Source organism: Maniola jurtina, chromosome 21, assembly GCF_905333055.1.
Source record: "Maniola jurtina chromosome 21, ilManJurt1.1, whole genome shotgun sequence".
NCBI lineage: Eukaryota > Metazoa > Arthropoda > Insecta > Lepidoptera > Nymphalidae > Maniola > Maniola jurtina.
Window position 1 is genome coordinate 11,082,367 of NC_060049.1, and position 27,239 is coordinate 11,109,605.

General features: G+C 38.7%; 2 protein-coding genes across 8 annotated transcripts in view; both read left to right on the plus strand.

Moving 5' to 3' along the window:
* LOC123876501 (putative oxidoreductase GLYR1 homolog) overlaps positions 1–20,353 on the plus strand; it is a 79,279-nt gene extending 58,926 nt beyond the window's left edge. For 2 of the 6 annotated variants that reach the window (XM_045922801.1, XM_045922806.1), the window contains exons 9-12: positions 1,422–1,565; positions 2,116–2,242; positions 4,809–4,988; positions 5,547–6,466. In XM_045922801.1, coding sequence (XP_045778757.1) covers positions 1,422–1,565; positions 2,116–2,242; positions 4,809–4,988; positions 5,547–5,746 — 651 coding nt within the window. In that variant the 3' untranslated portion in view covers positions 5,747–6,466. Of the gene's footprint in view, positions 1–1,421; positions 1,566–2,115; positions 2,243–4,808; positions 4,989–5,546; positions 6,467–15,088; positions 15,099–15,930; positions 15,941–20,342 lie in introns of those variants that run through there. The other 4 variants (XM_045922802.1, XM_045922803.1, XM_045922804.1 and 1 more) reach the window with 4 other exon arrangements.
* Positions 9,970–16,746, plus strand: LOC123876502. Of its 2 annotated transcripts, none has more exons than XM_045922808.1 (6): positions 9,970–10,120; positions 10,547–10,623; positions 12,340–12,445; positions 13,598–13,798; positions 14,736–14,952; positions 16,571–16,746. In XM_045922808.1, the coding sequence occupies exons 1-5, from the start codon at positions 10,084–10,086 to the stop codon at positions 14,945–14,947; spliced, it is 633 nt and encodes a 210-aa protein (XP_045778764.1). In that variant the 5' UTR covers positions 9,970–10,083; the 3' UTR covers positions 14,948–14,952; positions 16,571–16,746. The 2 variants fall into 2 exon arrangements, with proteins under 2 accessions (XP_045778764.1, XP_045778763.1); XM_045922807.1 differs by having other exon boundaries at positions 10,547–10,616.
* Positions 20,354–27,239: the final 6,886 nt, after the last annotated feature.

Sequence of the window (27,239 nt, forward strand, 5' to 3'; positions counted from 1 at the left end):
TTTAAGTAGCATGACAGTGGTAAATGGCTGGATTATTTTTATCAAAAGGTACATTGTCTGTGGTTTTCTATCAATACACGCATAGTCAGGCCTTAAAGAGTGATATAAAAAAAATATAAAAAAATACGCATAATCTGATTTTTATTCCGTGGGATTCTGACATCATTTTTTATTGGGTGAGTTCTCAGGGTGGCTTTTTGTATGAAAAACAGGGTTACCACCTGATGTTCGATTTTACTCCAAATTACCCTAAATTCCTGCCTGTCAATATAAAAACAGCATATGCTGTACATAAAATTAGTCCGTACTCTACCCTAAACCGGCTAAGGCCTTTTGACAGCTATTTCACAACTATGTATTTTTAAAGCTGTTTGTGTGAAAGGTATTTTTAAATGTTTTAGCTATTGCGTATTAAATAATGAACAAAACCACTTTTTTTTTTGATCCACCTTTTGTAAAATTGTAACTGTCTGTAATCTAATTTATATTGGTTAACTTTTGGCACGCTTTCAAATAACTACTGCAAAATCTCTGGCAAGACCTTGTATTGTACCAATGTAATTTTTTTTTTCGACCAATGCGGTACTTTACTTGAATTGGCAAAGGCACCATGCCTACTTGTAAATTTTTGTTACACGAGGAAATAAAAAATTTGAAGTTACATACAAGGGCGATGTCGTATCCATACACAAAAAAAATATCCAGAGGATAGTCAGGATGATTTTGTGTCTTCATAATATCTCAACTTGGACTTAATTGTGGATGGGAAGGTTTTCAGAAAATACAGCCAATTATAATAGTAGATGGTTCAACAAGGGACTAAAACGAGCTATTTTAGGCTATAGGATTCAAGTAACTATGAACGTGTTTTAGTCCCGAGTTAAACGCTACTTTTCACTTCGATTACAAGGAAATGAAACAGTGCTAGTCAGGAGACCTTTTGAAATGACATCAACTGTAGCTTGCATGAATAAGTACCAGGAGACCATAGGAACATAGGAGGCTAAGCTCAGGCACTGTCGAAATTAAACACTTTTATGCCCAATAGCATATAACTTAAAATTTAAAAACCCCTGACACAAAAACCTCTATAAGAAAACTAGAAAAGAGCTGATAACTTTCAAACGGCTGAACCGATTTTCTTCGATTATAGCTAAGAACACTCTCGATCAAGCCACCTTTCAAACAAAAAAAAACTAAATTAAAATCGGTCCATTCGTTTAGGAGCTACGAGCCACAGACAGATACACAGATACACACGTCAAACTTATAACACACTTCTTTTTGGGTTGGGGGTTAAAAAATCAATTTTAGTCTCCTTACACTCAGCATAAAGAAGAACGAGCATGAGTTCCTAGTAAAAAGGTTCATAATTTTTTTGGCATCAGATTCCTAACAAAGCAATACTTCATAACTTGTAGATGGTGTTCGGAAACTGCGGCGTGCTGCACTGCCCGTCGTTGGAAGGCAAGGGCTACGTGGAGATGACGTCAATAGACGCCGACACGTCACACGACATCGTCGAAGCCATCAGCGGGAAGGGCGGCAGATATCTTGAAGCTCAGGTCAGAACTGCTCTTTGCTTGCAAGTTTTCCTGCACCGCCCAAAATCCAACAGGTAACAAAGTGATTCTCTTTTAGGGTTCCGTACCTCTAAAGGAAAAACGGAACCCCTTTAGGATCACTTTGTTGTCTGTCTGTCGGTCTGTCCGTCTGTCGTGTCTGTCTAGAAAATCTTTAGGATATTTCCCGTTACCCTAGGCAACAGCCGTTGGCAAGTAGCAAAAGTAAAGGGAAAAATCCGAAAACCGTGAATTTGTGGTTACATCACAAAAAAAAATCATTAAAATGTGTTTGTAAACAAATAAAATTAGTATTTTCAATTTTCAAAGTATATTACTATACCAAGTGGAGTATCATATAAAAGGGCTTTACCTGTACATGCTTAAACAGATTTTCATTTATTTTTATGCATTATAGATTTTGATTTAGCGTGCAAAATGTGGGGAAAAATACCCGAGTACGGAACCCTCGGTGCACGAGTCTGACTCGCTCTTGGCCGGGTTTTTCTTTTTCAGCTTCGAAACCCTAAAATACCTTCATCTCATGTTTCAGATCCAAGGCTCAAAGACGCAAGCAGAGGAAGGCACGTTGATAATCCTGGCGGCGGGCGACCGCACGCTGTTCGACGACTGCCAGTCGTGCTTCAAGGCGATGAGCAAAAACTCCTTCTACCTAGGTAGTAGTGCTCGTCTCCATTGCCACTCACTGTTGTTTATTATTTCACTAATTTTTTTTCTTACTTTTAAGTTTTAAGTGCTTGTTTTTGTCCATTTACTTTTTATACAAGACCCAAAATCACGCTTAGTGTCCGAGATGAACAAATAGGGATGATGACTACTAGTCAAATCAGCGACTTTTTTAAAATAATAAAATAGCGAGCAAACGAGCAGGCGGGTCACCTGATGTTAAGTAATTACCGCCGCTCATGAACATATGCAGCACAAGAGGTACCGCTGGTGCGTTGTCGTCCTTTCAGGAATTTGTTGGTCCGCCCCTTAAATAACCCCACGTCGTAATCTAGTGGGAACACCGCCGATGGGAGTTGATTCCATAGTTTAATAAACTAGTAGTAGTAGTTTTTATCAAACGTCAAAACACTCGCTTAATAAGACAGCTTGTATGAATTACATAGATGCGACGTCATAAACATTTGACTTAATTTTTTAGTTAAATCGATAATTTAAAATGGTTAGCAAACTTAGCGGAGGTGGATTTAAAAAATTTTGGAATACCCTCAATTTGATAATCCCTAAGAAATAATTTATTTTTGACATAGGCATCATCCCCATTGGGCACGCTGCATGGCATGTTTTTTGTTCAGTTTTGTCATTACACTAATTGCTCTTTACTGAAATAACTTCTTTTACTTCCTCAAGCTTGTATATATTATGTTCCGTTGTGAAAACTTCGTTTACGTGATTCATGCTCCATAGTGACTGATTGAAGATATCTGTGGCGACATCTTTTTGGTTCGTTGTAAGTGATTTTGGGCAAGCTCGCAGCTCCATGATCCTTTGAATGAGTGCGCGTATCATCATATGAGGAGGCCGACACAAAAAATTGACGCGTAAAATGTGCAAGAACCTTGGATGAATAAATACTCAGGATGGTATGCTCCGAAAAGTCAAATGAAGCAGGGGAACTGTCAGTTGATGAGTATGTGTGCGTTATGGAATGATACCATTCACATATGAAAATTTGCCTATTTTCCTATTTTTCCCTATTTTTCCCTTTCACGATGATTATTTAAAATGAGATCTCATTAGATTAGTCTTTATTATGATAGTTACAAATCGATGGATGTTCGATGCTAGAAAATAATAATTTATCGATTGCAACGTATTAAAATTTACCTACTCTGTTTTTACATAATTTTGATTAATTACAGTATAGGGCCTCTGGCCTTATTGAAAATCTCTGCTTAACAGGGTGCCCATCACCATGTTTACTATATAATCGTATCCTGACAGTTAAAAATAAAAAAGTTAAAAAGTCAAATATAAAAACGCAATATATTCACTAAAAATATTTAATAATAATCCAAGTATGTACCAGTTAGCGATTTTATTTAGCGTATCTCGCAGGGTTAGTAGACTATTCACTACTTTTGGTGTTATACACTGGGCAAGTTTACATCCCTATATCGTAGATCTCTTACCAAATTACACAAAGCGGCTCTTGGGTAGCGGTTTTTTTTTCTCTAAGCCAAATTCAAAGTTATTTATTCAAAATGGGTTCATATTTTATTTGTCTTGTGTTTTCTGACATTTATGACCTTAAAAAATACCTAAATAAAGATAAATATTCTAGCTATCCGTATAGCGTCCCATCTTTGACCACATCACGCGTGACGAGTCCTCCGTTCGTCGCTAAGGTTGTTTTGGTGGGTGCCTACTACCTATCATGGACTAACTATAACTAAATAATATTATTAATGTAGTAAGATTTTGATTACCTATTTATTTATTTCTTTATTGCACACACAAACATATACATTTACAAAAACATAGAAGACAACATGGTAAGTACATTGGTGTACGTACACCAATTACGTAGGTACCTAGGTACTTCATGATAAATTTGGCATGCAGCTATTATGACGGAGACTGGTATATTAAATGTACTACAATTTAGTAATAAGTTTTGTTTTAGTTAAATTTCAATATCAATTTAAAATCTTTTAATTAACAAAACAGCCTTTTTCGCTTAGTTATAGTATGATTGTCATCAAAAATAAAATATAAATTTGTCTAAATATAATGAAAAAAAAAATTGCTCATTTTTAGGCAAAATTACCCCATTTATTTTCTGACAACCCTAGACTTCAATTTGAAGTTGTGTAATTTGCACAGCACGATTACGATACGATTTAAAATTAAATTATTTCATTGAACTGTCAAACAAAAAAATATAATCACTACGTTGTGTCAAATGCGTATCGGAAGGTGTTAAGTGGCCAGTTTCGTAGAATTTATGTTGAGTTTGTGTGCGTGACGTGTAATTACAGAGATTTGGTCGATAGTGGGTCGATAGTTGTGCTTCCTTCCTTTGTACGGCGGGGTCACCGGTTGGCAAGAACGCGATAAATTCTGCTAAATATGTACATCAATTGAAATTATCGCAACGTAATCTGATTTAGCATCTCATTGATATACCTAAGGTAGTGTATTTCTTTTCATAAAAAATAATGTACGAAACATTTTTTTCCATACAGAACTGGCAACAAGTTTGTTTAATGTTTACAGGTGAAATCGGCAACGCGTCAAAAATGAACTCCGTATTGCAAGTGGTGGGCGGCGTGTCTCTGGCGGCGTTGGCCGAGGGCCTGGCGTTGGCGGACCGCGCCGGCTTGAGCCAGGCCGACCTGCTGGACGTGCTGGCCTTGACGCCGCTCGCGTCGCCACACCTCATACTGAAGGGACGAGGTGAGTTGTGCTCCAATGAACATAGTGCTTTATTTCCCTACTCTCTTAATTTAGTATACTTAGTACCATCGTACTGCAAGGCATCGACAAGGCCTGTATACGTAGGTGAATTGCCTCGAACACGTACAAAGCGATTTGCTTCCTCGTTTCTTATCTGAACCGCTAGGATATGGAATGCCCTTCCGGCATCAGTTCCCCTTCCACTTTTAATATGGGTACCTTCAAGTCAAGAGTGAATAGGCATCTTCTAGCGAGCGCGCTCCATCTTAGGCTGCGTCATCACTTGCTAGCTGGTAAAAAAAAACCTGTTCTGCTCATTGAATATGTATTGGCCGTACATCAATAAATCACTCACTGCGCAGGTACAAGGCCAGAGATCTTTTAACTTGACACCAACTTTGACTTACATGAACACACCCGACAGAAGTGAAGTATTTTTTCGCTCTCTTATTTGCCCTTACGAGTGAGCGAGATAGAGTAGGTACGTCTTCGCTTCTGTCGGGTGTCGCACAACATCTTGTAACGTACTATTATTGATGAATTGGTATCCACTTCCAGCGATGATCGAGTCGTCGTACTCCACACACCAGCCGCTGACGCACATGCAGAAGGACCTCAAGCTCGCGTTGGGGCTCGGCGACGCGCTGGAGCAGTCGCTGCCGCTCACCGCCACCACCAACGAGATCTTCAAGCACGCCAAGCGCCTCGGCTACGCCAACCACGATGTCGCCGCCGTCTACATACGCGCCCGGTTCTAGTGCTGATCCATACTCCACCCACCAGCGGATTACCCGTCCTAGGAAAACCACGACTTCTAAGCCGCCTACATACGCGCCGGGTTCTAGTGTTGATCTACCCCCTAGCAGTTCACCCAACCTGGTAAAATCAACTATACATACTACATAGGCTACGCGCCAGGTTCTAGCCAAGACAGGTCTTTCCACCAGCCATACACCCCATACAGGAACTTAAGCTGAGGCTGGGGTTGGACCGATCAATGTTGACGCCTATAACGGTACAGTGGAGTGCAGCTCATAGAGGCGTAAGAGCACTGCTTATCCAAGTTGGAAAAAGATCAATTCTCACTTTTTAACCTACCTAACTAATGTTTACTTGGCTTCGAATCTGTGCACACCACTGGTCGTGACGTATGGAGCTGTCCATAATATTTGTTTCAATGGACAATAAAGGTGGCACAGTTTGGTCGTCCCTATCACTTGACGTCGGGTCTTAGGCCGGTATCCACCAAAGCGGAGATGGGCGGGGGCTAGTCCGATGTCAGCCCGTTGCTGGGAAGATTTCGAGTACTGTACGGGCTCACTTTGGTGCGCATTTGCCTTTGGTTTGGTTGCGGTTTAATGAAAACTGTCATACCCTTCCAGGTTAGCAGGTTTCCATCTTAGACTGCATCATCACTTACCATCAGACGATATTGCAGCCAAGGGCTAACTTGTATCTGAGGCTGAGATCCATAGAGCGCACTTTGACTTTGCTTAAAAAGAGACAGCGTTATACCGCTGGCATAAATCTGTCTCGTTTTAACTGAAACTTAAGTCTAAGCAAAGTCAAATATTTTAACGTGAGATTTTTTAAAACCACTCCGTGTTTTTGCAGTCCGATCTGTCGATATTTTCGGCTATTCAGGGGAATTGTTCGGGGCACTTTTAGTTCCTCGCTTGGCATTATTTAATGCAGTAGTAAGCGATCTATTTTGAGGGACTAAAAGTACCCCGCCCCGAAGACTGTCCCTTGTCTGTGTAGGCCTTAATGGACAATGGTTTAGCGGGAGGTTATTTAAAAATATTCTTTGAAATAATGTGACCAATTATTATTTGTTGTAATTAATTATGATATTTAGTTTTAGAACTAATTACGAATATATTTTGCGCTCTTGAGTTAGTTTATTTATAACACTTTTTATAATATAAACTTCAATGAGAGTAATATTAATTTAAGTTTAATTTACGAAATAGAATTTAAACTCGATTAGTAAATAAATTATACTAGGACTCGGTAGTTAATGACTTTTACTGTTTTACTATTTTTATCTTTTGTGTTTTAAGTAAATAAGTAATTATTCTTTCATTAGGGTTCATTAATCTTAAAGTTATCTATAATTTCAATCAAAGATCGAATTCGAATTTAAATTTTACAAAAAAGATCACAGTAATTTCATAGTAATCATTGAAGTTATAATCGTCATCAATAAAATTAAAGTTTAGTATAATTTTGTATAAAAGTTATCAATTTCCAAAAAAGGTGTCGAATTTTTGTCGACATTTTTCTGTTAACGACATTTTTTTTTTACATTATACATTGTAAATTGATTGAAAACTAATGTACCTACTTTGTAAAAGAAATAAATATTCTAATTATTTATTGTACTTTTATTTGCCTTGAAATCTTTACCTAGTGTCCTGCTATTTTTAGGGTTCCGTACTTCAAAAGGAAAAAATAACCCCTTACAGCATCTCTTCGTTCTGTCTGTCGTGTCTGTCAGTCAATCAGAAGCCATAGCCTGCCTCGCTGGCCCAGTGTGGGCAGACTTCACACACCTTTGAGAACTCACAGGCATGTAAGTTTCCTAATAACTCGGAAAAGTTAGAGATGCGTGTCCGGAATCGAACCCCGAATGCGTCTTATATAATCATAACTACTAGGCTATTGCCGCTAGCCAGTGGACACCTTTACTATAATCTCGTCCGTAGATTAAACTGAAGTGATACATTCACCCGATGATAGGTCGTAATACCCCGTCCACACACTGCCCGTGTGGGATGGGAAGAAGCGACGAACGGAGGCAGAGACGTGAGGACGCGTTACTCGCATGTTCGTCGTTAACGCCTATCGCTTCCTATTTTTAACCCCTGACTCAAAAAGAGGGGTGTTATAAGTTTGACATGTGTATCTGTCTGTGGCATCGTAGCTCCTAAACGAATGAACCGATTTTAATTTAGGTTTTTTTGTTTGAAAGGTGGCTTAATCGAGAGTGTCCTTAAATCTTCGCTATAATTGAAGAAAATCGGTTCTGCCGTTTGAAAGTTATCAGCTCTTTTCTAGTTTTCTTATACAGGTTTTTATGTCGAGGTTTTTTAAATTCTGATTTAAATCAATTTTTAAAAAAATTGTCGATAACAGTAGGTATATTAAGAGTGCCGACGTTCACGTTTTCTCGCTGTTCGGTGGTAGAATGGTGAAGGAGGAACAAGGTCTTGAAGTTCCTGAGCCCCTTCAATGTAAAACTGGTGGATTGCAGATATAGGACAAATTAGCGGTTTCCAAAAATAACGATGGCGTGATTTACGAGACACCGTCACGCAACCGTCTGCGGTTAGCGGCGAGCATAAAAATTGTACAACGACGTTCAGTACGGGAACGAGTTATAACGGAGTTTGGGAACAAGGGCTTGCTAATCTTTGGCGCTTCTACTTAGGGAATATTTTATTAGTTACTTAGTACATAAATGTCCAGAGTGGAATTTACATTAATTAGTAACACTTAATAATTAATGTCGCGACACTAATTTCTTACCACTAATTTCGTAAAGTAAGTTCCGCTTTATTAGGGTTCCGTATACCTCAAAAGGAAAAACGGAACCCTTATAGGATCACTTTATTGTCTGTCTGTCTGCCTTTCTGTCTGTCTGTCCGTCGTGTCTGTCAAGAAGCCTATAAGGTACTTTCCGTTGACCTAGAATCATGAAATTTGGCAGGTAGGTAGGTTAAGACCTATAACACAAGTACAGGAATAAATCTGAAAACCGCGAATTTGTGGTTACATCATTTAAAAAAAAATTAAAATGTGTTTCAATTTTCAAAATAAGATAACTATACCAAGTGGGGTATCATATGAAAGGGGTATCAATATCACATGTACATGTACATCCTAAAACAGATTTTTATTTATTTTTATGTATAATAGTTTTGGATTTATCGTGCAAAATGTTGGAAAAAAACCCGAGTATGGAACCCTCCTTGTTATGCAGACATAGTCGGAGCGCAACGGTAGACATACTTGCTACTGGTTCCCACAGTCGCCGCGTCGGATTTCACAAACTGAGAAATAGAGAACACCGTCTAGGACTAGGTACCTACTACCTACACACATCACAATTCGTAATTAGCATTAGAAGCACAATTAACATTAGGAGTGGAGACCGCGTAGGTACGGGTAAACGCAGTGTGGGACGACCTCCAGCCCGCTGAACCGATGACCTGAAGAAGGTGGCGGGGAGCGGGTGGATGAGAAAGGCGGAGGACCGTGTTTGGTGGCGCGCTCTTGGAAGGGCCTATGTCCAGCAGTGGATGCATACAGGCTGATGGATGGATTAGAAGCCTCAGCCACAAATCTGGCAGAGCATATGCCATACCTACTACCTAGTTACTATATAATATGTAATTTTTAGAGTTTCGTACCTCAAAGGGGAAAAACCCTTATAGGATCACTTTGTTGTATTTCTGTCCGTCTGTCCGTCTTTTTGTCGTGTCTGTCCAGGAAACTAATAAGGTACTTTCCCGTTGACCTAGAATCATGTAGCAATGTACCTACTTAGTTATTATAATTTATAACACAAGTAAAAGGAAAAATCCGAATACCGTGAAAAAATAAAAACTTTACTTCTCGTAAGCTTTACGTTAACGTTACGTAGCTCGGAAAATAAATAATTCATACACCCAAAATATGATTTCCATAATTATGTACGGAACCATAAAAGAGCGAGGTCCGACTCGCACTTGACTGGTTTTTCAAATATAATAAAGGAGCCAAAATGTTTACAACACCTGCCCCTAAATCATGCTTCATGAAACATGCAATACTATGATAACATAACGAATGAAATTAGAAAAATCAGTAGTTTTGCGGAATTTACCATACTACAAGCAGCAGGCATTTAAGTAGCTTGTACAACCTCTTTTCAGGGTTGATAAACGTTTTCAAATATATTTTTTTATTCGTGAAATTAAGTTTCAAAAAGTTTTTTGACGTCAAACCAAGCCAACCAAGCAGTCGGTATTTTTTCAGATTTTATTTTCTAAGAAAAACAGTATTAATTAAAATTTTGAGTGAAGAATGTCTTTCCTAACAGAATATTTCGATGAGTATCGGCCACATCCCATTCGGAAAACTAAAATGTAAGTAGAAGTACCATAATTTCATTGAAAACTAGCCGTAGCCATAGTAGGTACTCTACTCTTCAGGTAAGCGAAATCCTCTATCTCCCACGTAAAGCACCAAATCCTTACGCCTTGCCCATACTGGGTGACCAAGACCGCGACCAACATTTTACGTTATATCTACATTATATTCAATAACACCTCTATCAACTTGAAAAACATTGGTCGCACCGATCATGGTTAGGTATCTACGGTCTTGGTCGCCCAGTGCGCGGAAGGCGTTAGGATGAATCTTCAAAAATCTACTCACCTAAGCAATGTTATATTATTACCTATTTTATGGAACCGCCAAGCATTTTCCATCGGTTTATGCTGTGCATTGTACATACCCACCGATTTAAAAATGCTATGGTTCGGTATAGATCTATGGTTAAAAAATTTCAGGTGCCGCCCTGAAAACAGATGGGCGAAACTGGAGGGGAAATGGCTGGACCCGCGAGTGGGCTCGGAAGATGTTAGTGGTACCTGACCATATTTCTTTACATAAACTAAAAACTGTAGGTTAACGCATGTGGGTAAAGTATGTGAGTGCGTGCGATTTGCTTTCTCAACAACTTGGAAGAAAATCCGACGTTAAGTAAGTAAGTAGGTATCTACTATCTAGGTATATTTCGAAAATATCTATAATACATAGAAAACTAAGAGCTAACAATAAATAACATAGTATGCATTAAAATGATTTATTGGAATGGAATGGAAAGTGTGGAATTTCCAAGTGTCATTTTGGTCACTAGTTATCTAAAGTTAAGATAAAGAGAGATACGCCTTTGATACTCTGTGGTATTAGTTGCGTGTCAAAAAAAGAGCAGCGCTAGATCATTCATCTATACTAATATTATAAAGAGGAAACCTTTGTACCTATTTTTGTATGTTTGAATAGAATAGAATAGAATAGATTTTTATTCAAATAAACTTTTACAAGTGCTTTTGAATCGTCAAATAATTTACCACTGGTTCGGAATGCCGTTCCTACCGAGAAGAACCAGCAAGAAACTCGGCGGTTGCTCTTTTCAATTGTGCAATTTACAATAATATTCTATACTATACAAGCAATTGCAGACCCGCGCATTGCTGGAGCGAGTCAAATCCATGCTTTTTTATCATTTACATAATCTTCGATTGTGTAATATGCTTTTGCCAGGAGCATACTTTTAATGGATTTTTTAAACTTTGGTAAAGGCAAGTCTAATATTGACTGTGGAATTTTATTATAAAATATTACACTCATTCCCACAAATGACTTTCCCACTTTTCTGAGGCGGAGCGTAGGAGTTGCGAGCTTATTACGATTTCTAGTTGGCCTGTCATGGAAATCACCGATTTTTTTGTAGCTGAGGAGGTTTTGTCGTACAAAAATTATATTATTGTAAATGTATTGAGAAGCTACTGTAAGAATACCTATTTCCTTAAATTTCTCTCGTAGGGAATCGCGCGGTTTTAAATTATAAATTGCGCGTATTGCCCTTTTTTGTAAAACGAAAATTTTTCCAATATCTGCCGCTTTACCCCATAGCAAGATTCCGTAAGACATAATACTGTGAAAATAGGCAAAATATACAATTTTTGCAGTTTCCACGTCAGTTATCTGTCGAATCTTTCTAACAGCGTAAGCAGCAGAGCTGAGTTTGCCAGCAAGTGTTGATATATGGGCGTTCCATTGAAGCTTTGCATCTAAAGTTATCCCCAGGAACACGGTGGTCTCCTCTACTTTCAACATATCATTATTTATCATTAATTTTATGTTATTTGTCGTCTTGGTCTTGGTATTTGTATTGAATAGGCTCAAAAACTACTGGACCGATTTCAAAATTTCTTTTACCATTACTTCTAGAGGGAGTCTTCCGAATCCGTATAGGCTATATTTTATCCCGGAAAATAGAAAAAATAAATGTCCACCCGTGCGAAGCCGGGGCGGGTCGCTAGTTAGATTATAAAGAAAAAACTCCATTAGGTAGTAAGGTCGAGATGGCAATCCCCAACCGGGGTATAAGCTGGGGGGAGACCCCGCACACCCGTGCCCGCAAGTCACCTGCGCCCCCCCATCCCGATTGCCATCTCGACCTGTCGCGTACTATAGGTAACTACATACGTCACAAAACATTATTGCACTACCGAAACTACGCAATTTGCTATGTAAAAAGTTTGCCATTGCAAAAATAGCATGTCGTTTATTATAGAAAGTATGGTCGGAGGAGGAAATCGAGCAGTTCATCAAGGACACGATGAGGAGTCTGCGCGGACAGTCCACCTACTACAACGACTACTGTGCTCATCTGTCACCTGGTATGTCACGTCCCATGCTCATATCCAACTATCCATACTATACTATAATATATATTATAAATGCGAAAGTGTGTCTGTCTGTCTGTCTGTCTGCTACCTTTTCACGGCCCAACAGTGTAACCGATTCTGACGAAATTTGGTACAGGGTCAACTTATATCCCGGGGACGGACTTAGGAAAATTTTTACCCCGGAAAATCAAACAGTTCCCACGGGATCTATGAAAATCTAAATCCACGCGGACGAAGTTGCGGGCATCCTCTAGATAGTAATATTATAATCGCCTTTCGGAAAAAGGGGCCACAAACTCAGGTCACGTTATTAAGTCTCTAGCAGAAATTAAGTACATCTTTGAATTAAATAGAGCTGACAAGGAAATATTGTAAGTAGGTATTCTCTACTTTTATCTAAGTATCGTTCGAGACCGTTGCCAGGCCCAATTTACCCATAATTATCTAACTCCAACTTTCTGCCTTTACTTTCTAACATGTTTTTAAACTCTTAACCGAGGAAAACAAAGGAAAGCCGGCAAGAAACGGAGGTCATCTTAAGAATTTATAGTTTCCGCCACATTTTCATAAATATATCAGTCTGAAAATATTGTAGTCATCTAACCTTACTCTCATGGTTGGTCCGTGCGTAGTCGGATCTATCACTCTGTCAGAAACTATTTACTGAATGGGACACTTCATAACTGATGTTTTTTAATTTACATACCTTTTTACTTGACCTTGACTTACATACGCCTTGTCAAATCGTCAAATTTTTCTTTTCTGTTTCAAAAATATAATTAGCTGAGTATATCTAGCTATTTCAAATAATAATATAATAAAAAGATTTCACCATTACTACCCATAATATTATAAAACGCGAAAGTTTGTCAGTTTGTCTGTCAGTTTCCTTCTATCACGCCGCAACGGAACAAGGGATCAACGCAATTTTTATAATATGGATGTACTTAGTTAAAGCACTTATGACGGCTTCTTTTGGTCCCGCGAGATTTTTAAAACCTAAATCCACACAGACGACGTCGCCAACATCAGCTAGTTAACAGTAAATAAAAGTGAATTATGTACTAACCTTGACTTTTTAGTTAAAGACACATCCATTTTACATCAGTCGTATATAAAGTCAAAAACTTTCGTAAATTTCAGAATTCAAAACCAGACCATTCAAGCCCCGAGAGAAGAAACGCCGGCCGTGTAAGCCTGAGGATGTGGTGGTGGAGGAGACGACTCTACCGCCTGCTCCCAAACTTGCCATCAAGGATACAGAGCTGATGAAGGTAGCTCGCGAACTGTACGAGCGGGACATGGACAAGCCTACCCTGGAACCACTGCCTACACATCCAAGGAGTTAGTAGATTAGGTTCTATTTATTATCATCATCATCATCAGCCTGTGGACGTCCACTGTTGGACATAGGCCTTCCCTAAAGAGCGCCACCACACCCGGTCCTCAGCCTTCCTCATCCAGCCATTTCCCGCTAGCCGCTTTATATCGTCGGTCATCGTGCTGGAGGGCGTCCCACCCTTACTTAAACGTGGTCTCCACTCAAGGACTTTCCGACTCCAACGGCCATCGTCTTTAGGACAGGCACGGCCTGCCCACTGCCACTTCAGCTTACTTAATAGTTTGGTCCAATTATTAAGTAGTTTTAAGACAATAATGTAAAAAAGTAAATAATTTTTATTGTGCATACTTAGATTATTACGTAAATAGATTGTAGGTGAATCCTGGACCATCCGAACTTCTTAAAGTACTTACCTACCTAAGTACCTGTGCATTTCAGAAAGGAAATAATTGCATTTTATTTTTGTACTTTACACGAATTTTCTCAAGTAGGATAACGTAAGCGCGTTCTTAATTTTATATTATTGGTTTTAAAACGCTTCTCCACATAGGTATATATTAGTTTTCATCCCTTTAAAAATATACTTACCTACCTAATCGAAACATTAAATTTTGAAATTGTTGGTTATGCATTCATTCTGCTGTTGAGGGATGCGGTGGGGTGATATTGTAAGTATGCATTTGTTTACACTTGATGATGCCTGGTATATTACACCGGAATTTGATTTTAATACAGAAACCTGTCGGCACCTAAGTTGTCTTCATCGTCTATCGATTGGCGTCCATTTCTGGACTTTAATCTCTTGTAGACATCTCACACCCCACGGTTGATGCTGCTTGTCATTCCAAGGTCCCTGGCCATAATAATGTAAGCGTGCATTAGGTATCTATCGCACAAATAGCACAAAGGATATGTAGTCTCAAATATTTTTCTTTCCAGTCCTCGGCTACGTCCGACCGTCTCTATACAAAACTGGAATTAGCGAATACCAGCAAAGCGTAGCACGTTTGGCGTACGAAATGATTCGCGATGATCGCTTGCCACGCTACTACGCGCACAACGGCTGCCGGCCGCGGTGGGCACTGCCGCCTGAGGGCGTCAGGCAACCAGAGCTCGACGTAGCTCCTTATGATGGAGAGAGATTGTACTGACAGAGGTATGGTATTTATGGTGAATAGCAAACATCTACCATACATTGTGTAGCACATCTGGCGTATGAAATAATCAGAGACGATTGCATAGTGACTGCAGGCCAAGGCGGGAACTTGCTCCAGAAAGTAACAGGCAAGCAGAATTTGAAAGAATTCCTTATAATGGGCACAGATTATACCCACCTACTACGGTTTGACTATCGTGGTTTTCGGCCTGGAGGTATATAGGAATGGTGTGAATTACAAGATAGGAACAGGAGCCCAAGTACCTACTGGTACTAGGTACTAGGTAACCTTAGGTTACTAGTTTTATACAATGGATTGTACTAAGGTGTGGCCACCTTGGCTTGCGTCCTGGAGGTGGAATGTGAAGACTCCGAGATTTCTCCAACAGTTGCCAAAGGTACTTCAAAATAAATAGGGGTAGGTACTAGGTCGAAGAAGAATGAAGACCATCACGTCAATAACAGAAAATAGAATGCAGAAAAACTATTTCTATCAAAGTAGGTAATCACTCTGTTTATGCCTTGGTGTAGGATTAGACGTATACCTTTTTGTTTTATTGCCTTCAACGCCTATTAGATGTAACGCTTCTCAGAATTGCCAATAAACTATTCTACACCTGATAAATGAATGAGTGGGAACATTAGTTTTACAATTTGAACACCGTATCAATCGAGGGAATCGTTTAAAAGCAATATAACAGTGTAATAAAAGTCAGCAAATCTCCGCAAGAGATACGCACCACTAAACTCAATATAGATTTTGTGAAAAAAACATACCGGAAAATCAGAATATGAAACTTTTTCACGAACCGTGACTCGATTCTGTTTTTCCGGGAAAATAATAATATAGCGATTTATTTCGTTAGCACATACTTATTCATTTTTCGTAAGGTTATGGTAGGTAGGTCTAATATTGGATTACTGACGAAGTCTGCAAGGTGTGCGTGGTTACAAGTGTGACTATTCAAAGTCATTCAGAACTTCAAACCATCGAGCTGATTCCTATTAGCGGTTTTTTGCACGTACATAAGCTCGTTTCTGTACGTCCGTATACTCACGCCTCTTATACCTCGCGCATCCCGTACCAGCATAGTTACTACGTAGACGTAGTTATAAACTCGTAATACACGCGTCACGCAAGGCCTTTCTTCGTTGGAGTACTGACTGACCAACTGATTCAAGCGAACACGCCGGAGTGAGCGCGAACATGTTCGTTCATTTTTTGAAGCCCAAATGTAACGAGCATCAAGTATGCCAAAACGAACGTAATACGCGCAAAAAACGTTAATCTGAAACCGCTGTAAGGAAAATTTTCAACTGAATTGATGATGGGGCGCAGCGGAGACGTCAGTCAGATCAAGCGGATGAGAGAGGTGATGATTATGGTCTTCATCTTCTGAATTGTCTCCGCTACAGTGGAAACGTATTTCATTATCATTATCATGTATCAACTGATGAACGTCGACTGCTGGATGCTGGACATAGGTCTCTTGTAGAAGTTCCACGGTCTTCCCGCAACCCGTTCAGCTATGTCGGCTACTCTGGTTCTCCTACGGTCTTGACGGAAACGTATTTTAAATGACTGTTAAATCATACCTACTCCATACCTGTTCCACAGTTAACGGCTGAAAATCTGAAACCAGTTGGTTTTACGCCAAGAAGAAATCTATATGGTTACGAGACATCGCATCGGTGCTCTTAGGTACTTTATTTTTTGTAGACCTGTATTTTTGTGCCAATCATGTTTTTTTACATTATTTTTGTTTACAAATAATAAATTTACTATTTAATGAATTTAATATTTTATTTAGCGGTTTGTTGTGTCAAATATGGTGGAGAATCTCCGAGCATAATATACTCTTTCGTTCGGCCACTGAGTGACTCTGAGGGTTCTTATGAGGCCTATACTTTGGTATGCTATAACTCAAAATTTAAAAAACCTCCGACACAAAAACCTCTATAAGAAAATTTGGAAAGGGTTGATAACTTTAAAACGGCTGAACCGATTTTCTTCGACTATAGTTAAGAACACTCTCGATCAAGCCACCTTTCAAACAAAAAACTAAATTAGAATCCTTTCATTCGTTTAGGAGCTATGATGCCACAGACAGATACACAGATACACACGTCAAACTTATAACACCCCTCTTTTTGGGTATGGGGGTTAATAAAGAGCCGTGTACATAATGACCTTAGATGTACTTGGCCACCTGCTGAATATTTGCCCGAGCCACCCGACTTGCTAGCTTGTAGTCTTTGTGGCTTACAAACATCAAATGATCTTTGCCTTAACTTTGATAAAGAGCTATTAATACAAAGTACAATACTTAAACAGCACTAAACATCTCCCCGATCCGTCGCCGCTGACATTGAAGACAGCTGGGAAAGGCGGAAGACATCACAGCGTTCACAGATCCACACCATCTTGAAGAAAGATGGCACATTTGATACAGGGAGACCAATAAAAGTCTGACGATCATTTGATGGCTATGTGATTTAATGTGGCTCGCAAACGGGCTATACACTTGCAGCTTGCTGAATAGTATTTATTGCCCAGTGATAAAATCTCTACGGTTTGCGCATTCAATTTAGTTAAGAAGTGGTTTAAAAAATCATTATTAGCGCTTTGCTGTGATCGTACGCAATGGGCAGTGACGATACAATCAAATTTTGATACAAGTGTAAATTAAAATTTATAACACCCCCGACAAGTGAAGGTTAGGTAGCTAGAAGTAAGGTAACTAGAAAAGAGCTGATAACTTTCAAACGGCTGAACCGATTTTCTTGGATTAGGTATAGATAAGAACACTCTCGATCAAGCCACCTTTCAAACAAAAAAAACTAAATTAAAATCAGTTCATTTGTTTAGGAGCTACGATGCTACAGACATACACTGATACACACGTCAAACTTATAACACCCCTCTTTTTAGGTCGGGGGTTAAAAAGAACGTATAGCTACTATCTACTTTAACATTGCTCAGACGGTACTTACTGAGAGTTAAGATTTATCGTTTGTCTTTAGGCCAGTGAACGACAAAGCACAGAAGGCGCGTTTCTAGAAATTATCATTCGGAAACATATTTCTAGATTTGAATCAGTCTGTCTGTAGCTTAGCCTGGACGTGAGTCTTAGGATTCGAACAGATCGGTGGGGCAATGCGACATTGCATAACCTAAGAGCGCCTCCTGTGAGGCTCGGACCACGGCTTAGTAAGACGTTGGTTAGACGTGGCCATCACACTAATATTATAAAGGAGAAAGTTTGTATGTGTGTGTGTGTGTATATATATTTGTTACTCCTTCACGCAAAAACTACTGGACGGATTGGGCTGAAATTTAGAATGGAGATAGATTATACCCTGAATTAGCACATAGGCTACTTTTTATCCCGGAAAATCAAAGAGTTCCCACGGGAATTTTAAAAACCTACATCCACGCGAACGAAGTCGCGGGCATCAGCTAGTAGAGATATACCTACATCCCCAAGACCGTAGCGTGATTCCACGACCGAGTGTAGGAATCGGGGACCTCGTCTGCCCCGGCGACGACGCTTTGAAGAGGAGAAATTGTCACAAAAACTAGCCCGTTTGTAAACACTTTAGCGTGTCTGGCGTAGGGCCAGCAAAAATACAGTAAACGCAGAACAAAGGATCACCAACCCTTTGTCTCCGGGTTCTGAGGTTGAAAAGTTCTCGAAATTATTTATTGTTTTATCGGTAAGCGTTTCCTTGTATTTTATTGTCGTGTTTGATTTCTTTTCCGATTGGTTCCATTCATAAAGAGACACTTAAAGGGTCATGATAACTGGTATATATTTAAAGGCAGCAGGATTTAAATTAATTGTCGGTACAAACAGAATGAATAAGCTGATTCGGAATCCCGTGATAATACTTTGAAAAATGGTTGAACCACATTTTTATCGGTGTAAACTATGGGTCTATAGAAACGGTCTACATTAGGTCGGCAAGCGGACTGCAAAATTGCTGCAGCTTAGATGAGGCTTGCCGTCTAAATGCAGACCCTTTGCCTAGACCCTTATTTTGGACTCGTTTAAAGTACCTATCTTAGTTATGAGCTGGTTTGCAAGAGGCATCCCAAACTTAACTAAAAACAAACCCATGTATACGTAAAATACGTAAGTATTCAAGGCGAGTTTAATCGATATGATTTTTAGCTAAAGTTTAGGGTCTGATGTAGTTGCAAGATCACAGGAACTCAGCACTATTGAACGTCGTCAGACGGTCTCAAAGAGTAGGTAGAGACTTAGTTCGTAAGACCATGGATTAATTTCTGTTAATGCAACGGAAAAGTACAATTTTACATGTCAGGGATGAATTTAATTTTAAAAGACTTGTCTTGATATTATAATACACATGTATTATTTTACATAAATTCTCCTTAACTTAATATTGCTTTTCGCATAAAACTAATTCGTTCTGGTGAAATGTTACTCAGTCGGTGTATCACCTGAGCACTGAGAAGTACCTACATCGGAGAGCGTTGTTCCACGAAAATTTATGCCGATGACTGTTTGGGCAATCGGGATCAGAGCAGATGAAAACATTTTCAGGCAATAAAATAACAGAGATTTACAATTTTACGAGTATTTGTTAAACAGAGAGAGTCAAAAGATGGATATTTTGGAATGAATCTCGTTTATAACCCTCAATCAATTAATTATGTAACCTTAAATTACCTTCAAGGTAAGAGTGAATAGGACTTTTAGGCAAGCACGGTCTAACCTAGACTAATTTTCTAAGTAGAAGCCTGGAGAAGAAGCTATGATGATGTAGGGTAATATTAGGCAGTGATAGTCTAACTAATGATTATAACACTTCCGTCTTCTGTACAAGAGTTCAGGGGATCGATCCCGGGCACGCACCTCTAACTTTTTAACCCCCGACCCAAAAAAGAGGGGTGTTATAAGTTTGACGTGTGTATCTGTGTATCAGTCTGTGGCATCGTAGCCCCTAAACTAATGAACCGATTTTAATTTAGTTTTTTTTGTTGTTTGACAGGTGGCTTGATCGAGAGTTTTCTTAGCTATAATCCAAGAAAATCGGTTCAGCCGTTTGAAAGTTATCAGCTCTTTTCTAGTTACTGTAACCTTCACTTGTCGGGGGTGTTATAAATTTTTAATTTACACTTGTCGAAATGTGCGTGTGAAGCAATAAAATATAACTTGTTTTGACAGTGAAGGAAAACATCGTGAAAAAACCTGCATGATTGAGAGTTCTCCATTATATTCTCAAAAGTGTGTGAAATCTGTCAATCGCCACTGGGCCAGCGTAGCTGTCTATGGTCTAAATCCTTTTCACTCTAAGAGAAGACCTACGAGTATGCTTAGTAGAGGACCGGCGATGGTTTTATCATGATGATGACTAATTAGAACTTTAAACTTGGACAAGTTTCAAATTGCGGAAGAAATAAATTAACTACAATCCCTTTTTGTGTTAAGCCAAATTAATCTCCGACATCCTTACATTTTGTATGATTAAAAGCTTTCAAGATCCATCAGCAGCGTTGTTTTACATCACCAAGCAAGTGCGGGTATGATTTCCGCTATACAATCACAATAAATACATCAGGCGGACAGGTGTGGACGCTGACTAAATCGTTTGCAGTGCTAAAAGGATTAACTGAGATTAATATGAGATTTACTATGGTTTGTTCCGGGGCTGGGTTGACACAATGAACTGTTTTTAACCCCCGACCCAAAAAGAGGGGTGTTATAAGTTTAACGTGTGTATCTGTGTATCTGTGTTTCTGTGTATCTGTCTGTGGCATCGTAGCGCCTAAACGAATGAACCGATTTTAATTTAGTTTTTTTTTTGTTTGAAAGGTGGCTTGATCGAGAGTGTTCTTAGCTATAATCCAAAAAAATTGGTTCAGCCGTTTAAGAGTTATCAGCTCTTTTCTAGTTTTCTTGTAGAAAAGAAGGTTAGATAACCCTTAGGTTCATAATATTCAAGTGTCAATTGACAAATGTCAAGCTGCCAAGATGGACGTTGCCTAGATATACTTACATAATTATTTATTTGAAAATGATGTTTTGAAAAACTCAGATACTTTAGATTTTAGGCGCGGAATAGTCCAAGAAAATCGGTTCAGCCGTTTGAAAGTTATCAGCTCTTTTCTAGTTACTGTAACCTTCACTGGTCGGGGGTGTTGAAAATTTTTAATTTACACTTGTTACGTTCAGACGTTAGCATACAATATTTGTATTTCTTATTTCTATTTTATTCATATAGGCAGAATGAAGGAACCATGGACGTATTATAATAGCTTTTTATGGAAGGAACTCTCGGTTTGATACTGTTTGACGCGAAGTTTTGAGAAGTTCACTAACTGTCGTGAACTGTCGATATAAGGAAGGTAAGTACGAGTTTAGCTTTTAGACTACGATCTCACCTGGTAGTAAATGATAGTCTTAGATGGAAGCGGATTAACCTAGCTGGCAGTTTTTATTAAACCCATTTTGAACAGTGGATTGCTTTGCGGTATGTCTTTCTCAGGAACTATCCACCACCGAAGTGTCGCACCAGATAAAACAGAGACCATAGAGATTATAAATTCACAAATTGGCCCTGTTGGGACCTCCAGCTCATAAATCCACAGAGCTCTACTGACCAGGGAGGTCATCAAGTCTATTGAGAAGAATATATTTCGCGTTACCGATTTTTTTTTAAATTAACATTTTATTTTAGGACCTAAGGGCATCTGAATGGAAAGCTTCTTCCATGCATCTCCATACGAGTGCGTGTATGAAGTGACTTCACACGCATGAAGAGCCTCTACAAGCGTCTACGTCGCGTCGTAGAGCCTTGTAGAGGTTCTTTGTTGCGTAGAACCATAGAAAATAGAGTGTGCTCACGGCTCATTAATTTATTATTAGTGATCGTTTCATAAAATAAATATCCTGCCAATTGTAGCTTTATGTGATTTTAGTCATATTATTAGTTTTTATTTGTTCTTCGCAAACTGATAATGTTAAATTTCTTATGGAAATTGAAACTGGCGACGTGTAATATACAGGCCTTTTCATCTGCAGTTTAACTCACAACGTGTGATGGCAACTCCAAAACGCCAACGACTCAAAACGGCTCCTGTACACAATTATCCAGAACCGTGCTGTTGATTATGAGTATGTATGGGAACATCATATCAAGTCGATATTCCGTTATTTCCCATTAATATTCGTAATGGCTGTGTTTCATTTCTTGCTCTGGTATCTGCTCATTAATAAAGTGTCTTCTCTTGAATTATTGTGCTTTTATTTCTTCCTTTCCCGGTAAATCCTTGTCCAAGGTATAGGTATCGTTAAGGTGTTTCTTAGGGTAATCGACGGGCAGGCGAATGTGCACGAATGACAAGTGTATCCCGTAAGTATGATGCTCCCATATAATATGTACCTACTTTAAATTGCAGCAAGATTAGTGACTGTGGACGTGCTGCATCATCAGCGTAGCGCTGTTCAGGAAGTCAAACCGATGTTTCCGCGGCGACACAAAGACGTGTTTCGTATTCTCCGAAAACACGTAAAATGTTCTTAATGTATTATAATAGGTACTAACTTATGCCCGCGACTTCGTTCGCGTGGATATAGGTTTTTTAAAAATTCCGTAGGTACAATAAAAAAGCTTTTGGTTTTTATTTTTAACTTATTTATTAATCTCTAAAAAAATTTAGTACTCTATCGTTTCTTACCTAGCATAATAATCTAATACCTATCTAAACTAAAAGAAAAAAGAAGAGATAAAAGAAGAAACAAGAATGGAAAGATAATAATGACGTGTGTGCATTGACGTAATAATACTACCGTGTCTCTAAAGTACCTATACCTATACCTATGCTATATACAGTAAGTATAGGTACATGCTAAGTTTCCTTTGAATATCTAACTGTTTGCCAAACATCGATGCCGCTGTAATACGTCGGGCAAAATTATCAAAATAACATTTTATGTGTTTGTCAAACATTTGTAACTCCGTTGGCGATTTGCGAATGTAATAAAATTTTACTATCAGGGCATAATATTTATTTTTGGGAAATTACACATAATGACCGAACTTACTTTGTATTTGGCGATTCTATTAGGTAAGTATGACAAAACAAAATATTGGTTTGTAAATCGACAATTTGGAAAGGGAAGACCATGGTCTAAAATGTATGGACCCTGGTCCTCCAATTCCTCAAAATCCCTCAACAGTGTGCCAATGCTATTCTCATACTATAGGGGTAGGTACAATTTAACTTCGACTGCCCCACCTAAAGAATAATCTAAGTAATATGAAATAGATTGTACCTACCCCAAAAGCTTTTATATGACATAGGTATGGCATAGGTTTGACCATTGTTGAGGGATTTTGAGGAATTGGATAAAAATGACTCAAGGTCCTTTTCTCATTGTTTTTTTTCCGTATGAGATTAAAAAAGCGGTCAAGTGCGAGTTGGGCCTCGCTCTTTAAGGGTTCCGTATGAACATCATATTTTGGGTGTATGAAATACATAATGTTTCCTTTCCCAGCTCGAACATCGGTAAACCGTTAAAGAAAAACTCAAAAAAATGTTCGTTTGTTTTGGTCACAGCTTACAAACTACATATTTTATAAATCGTTGTTGTAAGCATTTTGTTCTTTAAATACAAAATAATTATGATACAATAAATATACCGGAATATTATATTCCTAACTAGTTTAGTTTTTGAGATAGCCCCTGGAACTAGATTTCAAAGAATAAAAGTAAAAATTGATTTTCAAATAACCGAATTTTCCGTGTCACTAATAGAATATCTAAAATTATCCAACTAATCACACCCCTAATGTCCCTGAAATGTGCCGAATATTGGCACAAGTGTGGCAAACGTTGGCAATGTTCTTTGCCAATGGCAAGGATTGGCACAATTGCTTCAGTTCAGTGGTAGCCGCGCGCGAGTCGATCCAACCGCCGCCCTAGAGGTTTCCCGCCTATGCGAGTGACATTCGATTTTCAAATTTTGATATTCGGCAGTGAACTGTGGAGTTTTATATAATAAGTTTGAATACATTTTATATTGTGGAATAAAAATAAATAAAAACCAAAGTGAGAAAGTGCCGTTTGTGTCCAAGGTAGAGTTATGATTTTATTGAGTTAATTTTGTGCAATTTTGTTTTATGCTATCTTTAAGTTAAATGCAGATAAATACCAAATTATATCGTTGGCTTAATTCCGGTTAGTGATAGCCTAGTAGTTAAGAAGATGATTCTATTCGGAAGGTTCAGAGTTTGATCTCAGGCACGCCAACTAACTTTTCGGTGGTATGTTCATTTTAAGCAATTAAATATCACTTGCTTTAAAGATGAAGGTTAACATCGTGTAAAAACCTGCATGCCTGAGAGTTCTCTATAAAGTTCTGAAAGGTATGTGAAGTGGCAGACTTCATATACCTTTGAGAATCGCACTTGACCAGCGTGACGGACTATGGCCTAAACCTAATTGTAAGAGACAACTCGTGCTCGTGCTCAAGAGTGAGCCGGCGATAGGTTGACCATGATGATGGTGAACCAAGACGTCAAGAGGATTGGTACAAACAACTGAATAGGGCTCCGTTTTCGCCCTTTGGGTAGCGAACCCTAAAAACGAGGGCTACAACAGTCATCGATAGAGGAATCTTCTGCAGCAGGTCCGGGCCACGTAGTGACGTTGAGGTATAGCACCGATGATGATGATTCTTGTACCTACTTGCCCCTCGTGGTACATTGTGTGCAGTAGGTACTTAGCGAGTCTATTTACATGCAGTTACGCTAATTAGGCGACATGCGGCACGCATGTTACTGTCTTATGCTCGTATTAGTCAGAACATTATAATTTTAGATGTGTTTAACATCTTGTGTTTTCAGTTTTGGAAGGAACTACAGTCTCTATTGTCTTAAGCTTACTTTGCTAAGTTTTCGGAAGTAAAGTAGATAGTTATTACTTATTATCTAAAATATAAAAAAAGATAAAGATTTAAAAATCCTGTATTTCATAAAAAATCCCAATTTATTGGAAATAAAACATCTGATTGATGCTAGAGGTCAACAAACGTTACGTAAATAGGCCACTCGGGGTCAATGCCACGTAGTAGGTGGGTCATTGACCCGGTTTTGTACGCTATACATTGCGGGTTTGAAAAAGATGTAATCACAGACATTACAAAATAAGGCAAATGGTTATTGGCATTGGATCGTGTTTAGGTAGTATAGTTCTCACTAGGGTTCTGGTTACACCTTATTATATTAGTTGCATCTATCGGCAAAGCAAAATTCCTCAGTGCTTGAAAACTTACTATAAGCCTCATAAATAAATAAATAAATAAATAAATCTTTATTATCTTAGCAGAACATTATTTACAGACTTTGGTGTGAGACCCTGCCTCCTGATGAAGTGAAAACTGTGTTTCAGGAGGCAGTGTCTTCCCATAATATAGTGTACAGCACAATATAATATAACCACTTATAATAATTAAACTAAATTTAAATTTAAAACACGTGAGTACTTAATAATTAAAGATATACTTAATATTTATAAGAAAGCTCAGAGTCACTTCACAGACAATGTACTATACTTGGAGTCTCTCTACGTTATCAAATCAGAAACAAGGAGATCCATGAGAACCAGATTAACCGACATAGCTGCCACCGGTTTCGAAGCTTCAGCTTGCAAATGCAGGCGGGCACGTAGTTAGAAAAACCGATAGACCTTGCACCGGAAAGCGTAGCGTTGGAAGACCCGCCACTAGATGGACAGTTGACAGCAAACGAGCCGCAGGGAGCCGCTGGATTCAGGCGGCGTAAGACTGTGGCGTGTGTAAGTTCCTACGAAAGACCTATGTACAGCAGTAGCCGTCTATCGGTTGACGATGATGTTCATGATAATCTGCAAAGCCATGAACAAACCAAACGGGTATGGGTTTCATAAAAACTGCCACACCCCATCCAGGTTAGCCCGCTTTCATCTTAGATTGCATCATCACCTACCATCAGGTGAGATTGCAGTCAGTGGCTAACTTGTATCTGAATTAAAAAAAAAAAATATCATCTTGGTACCACATTTGCGTGAGCGTTTAGTCGCATCATAGGCGTCTGCCACACATCTACTCGTATTTAGCTAAAAATACCTCGCTCTTGAAACCACGAGAGATTTAATGAAATCGCGATCACATCCCGAAGCTAAGCTTGAACGAAAATATTAATATAATTCGATTTATCAACGGCATTTCTGCAGATGCGAGAAATAAAATGTACAATTTATCAGAATAATTTCTTGTTAGCTCTGCCACTTAATGAAAATTCATTTTCTTTTTCCGTTGCAATAGAGTTAGTTTTTGATGACTATTCTGGCAGAGAGGTGTGAGAATATATAATATCGTTGATTCAGAATGTAATTTTTTAAAGCACAAGTGTAAATTAAAAATTTATAACTCCCCCGACAAGTGAAGGTTACAGTAACTACAAAAGAGCTGATAACTTTCAAACGGCTGAACCGATTTTCTTGGATTATAGCTAAGAACACTCTCGATCAAGCCACCTTTCAAACAAAAATAAACTAAATTAAAATCGGTTCATTAGTTTAGGAGCTACGATGCCACAGACAGATACACAGATACACACGTCAAACTTATAACACTTTTTGGGTCGGGGGTTAAAAATACCTTCCAGGCAAGAGTGAATAGGACTTCTAGGCAAGCACGGTCTAACCTAGACTAGTTTTCTAATACTGTAGCAGCCTGAAGAAGAAGCTACGATGATTTAAGGTAATAGGCAGTAATAGTCTACTGCCTAGTGATTATAACACTTCCGACTTCTATTCAAGACCTCAGGGGATCGATCCCGGGCAGGCACCTCTAACTTTTAACCCCCGACCCAAAAAGAGGGGTGTTATAAGTTTGACGTGTGTATCTGTGTGTGGCATCGTAGCTCCTGAACTAATGAACCGATTTTAATTTAATTTCTTTTGTTTGAAAGGTGGCTTGATCGAGAGTGTTCTTAGCTATAACCCAAGAAAATCAGTTCAGCCGATTGAAAGTTATCAGCTCTTTTCTAGTTACTGTAACCTTCACTTGTCGGGGGTGTTATTGTTTATGTAAATTTTTTATTTACACTTGTTAATGCCTGGTTAGTCATGGGCCAGGGCTTGTTTATCACACTATAAAACCAAATAACTCAAAATTTAAAAAACTCCCGACAAAAACCTTTATAAGAAAACTAGAAAAGAACTGATAAGTTTCAAACGCTGTACCGATTTTCTTCGATTATAGCTAAGAACA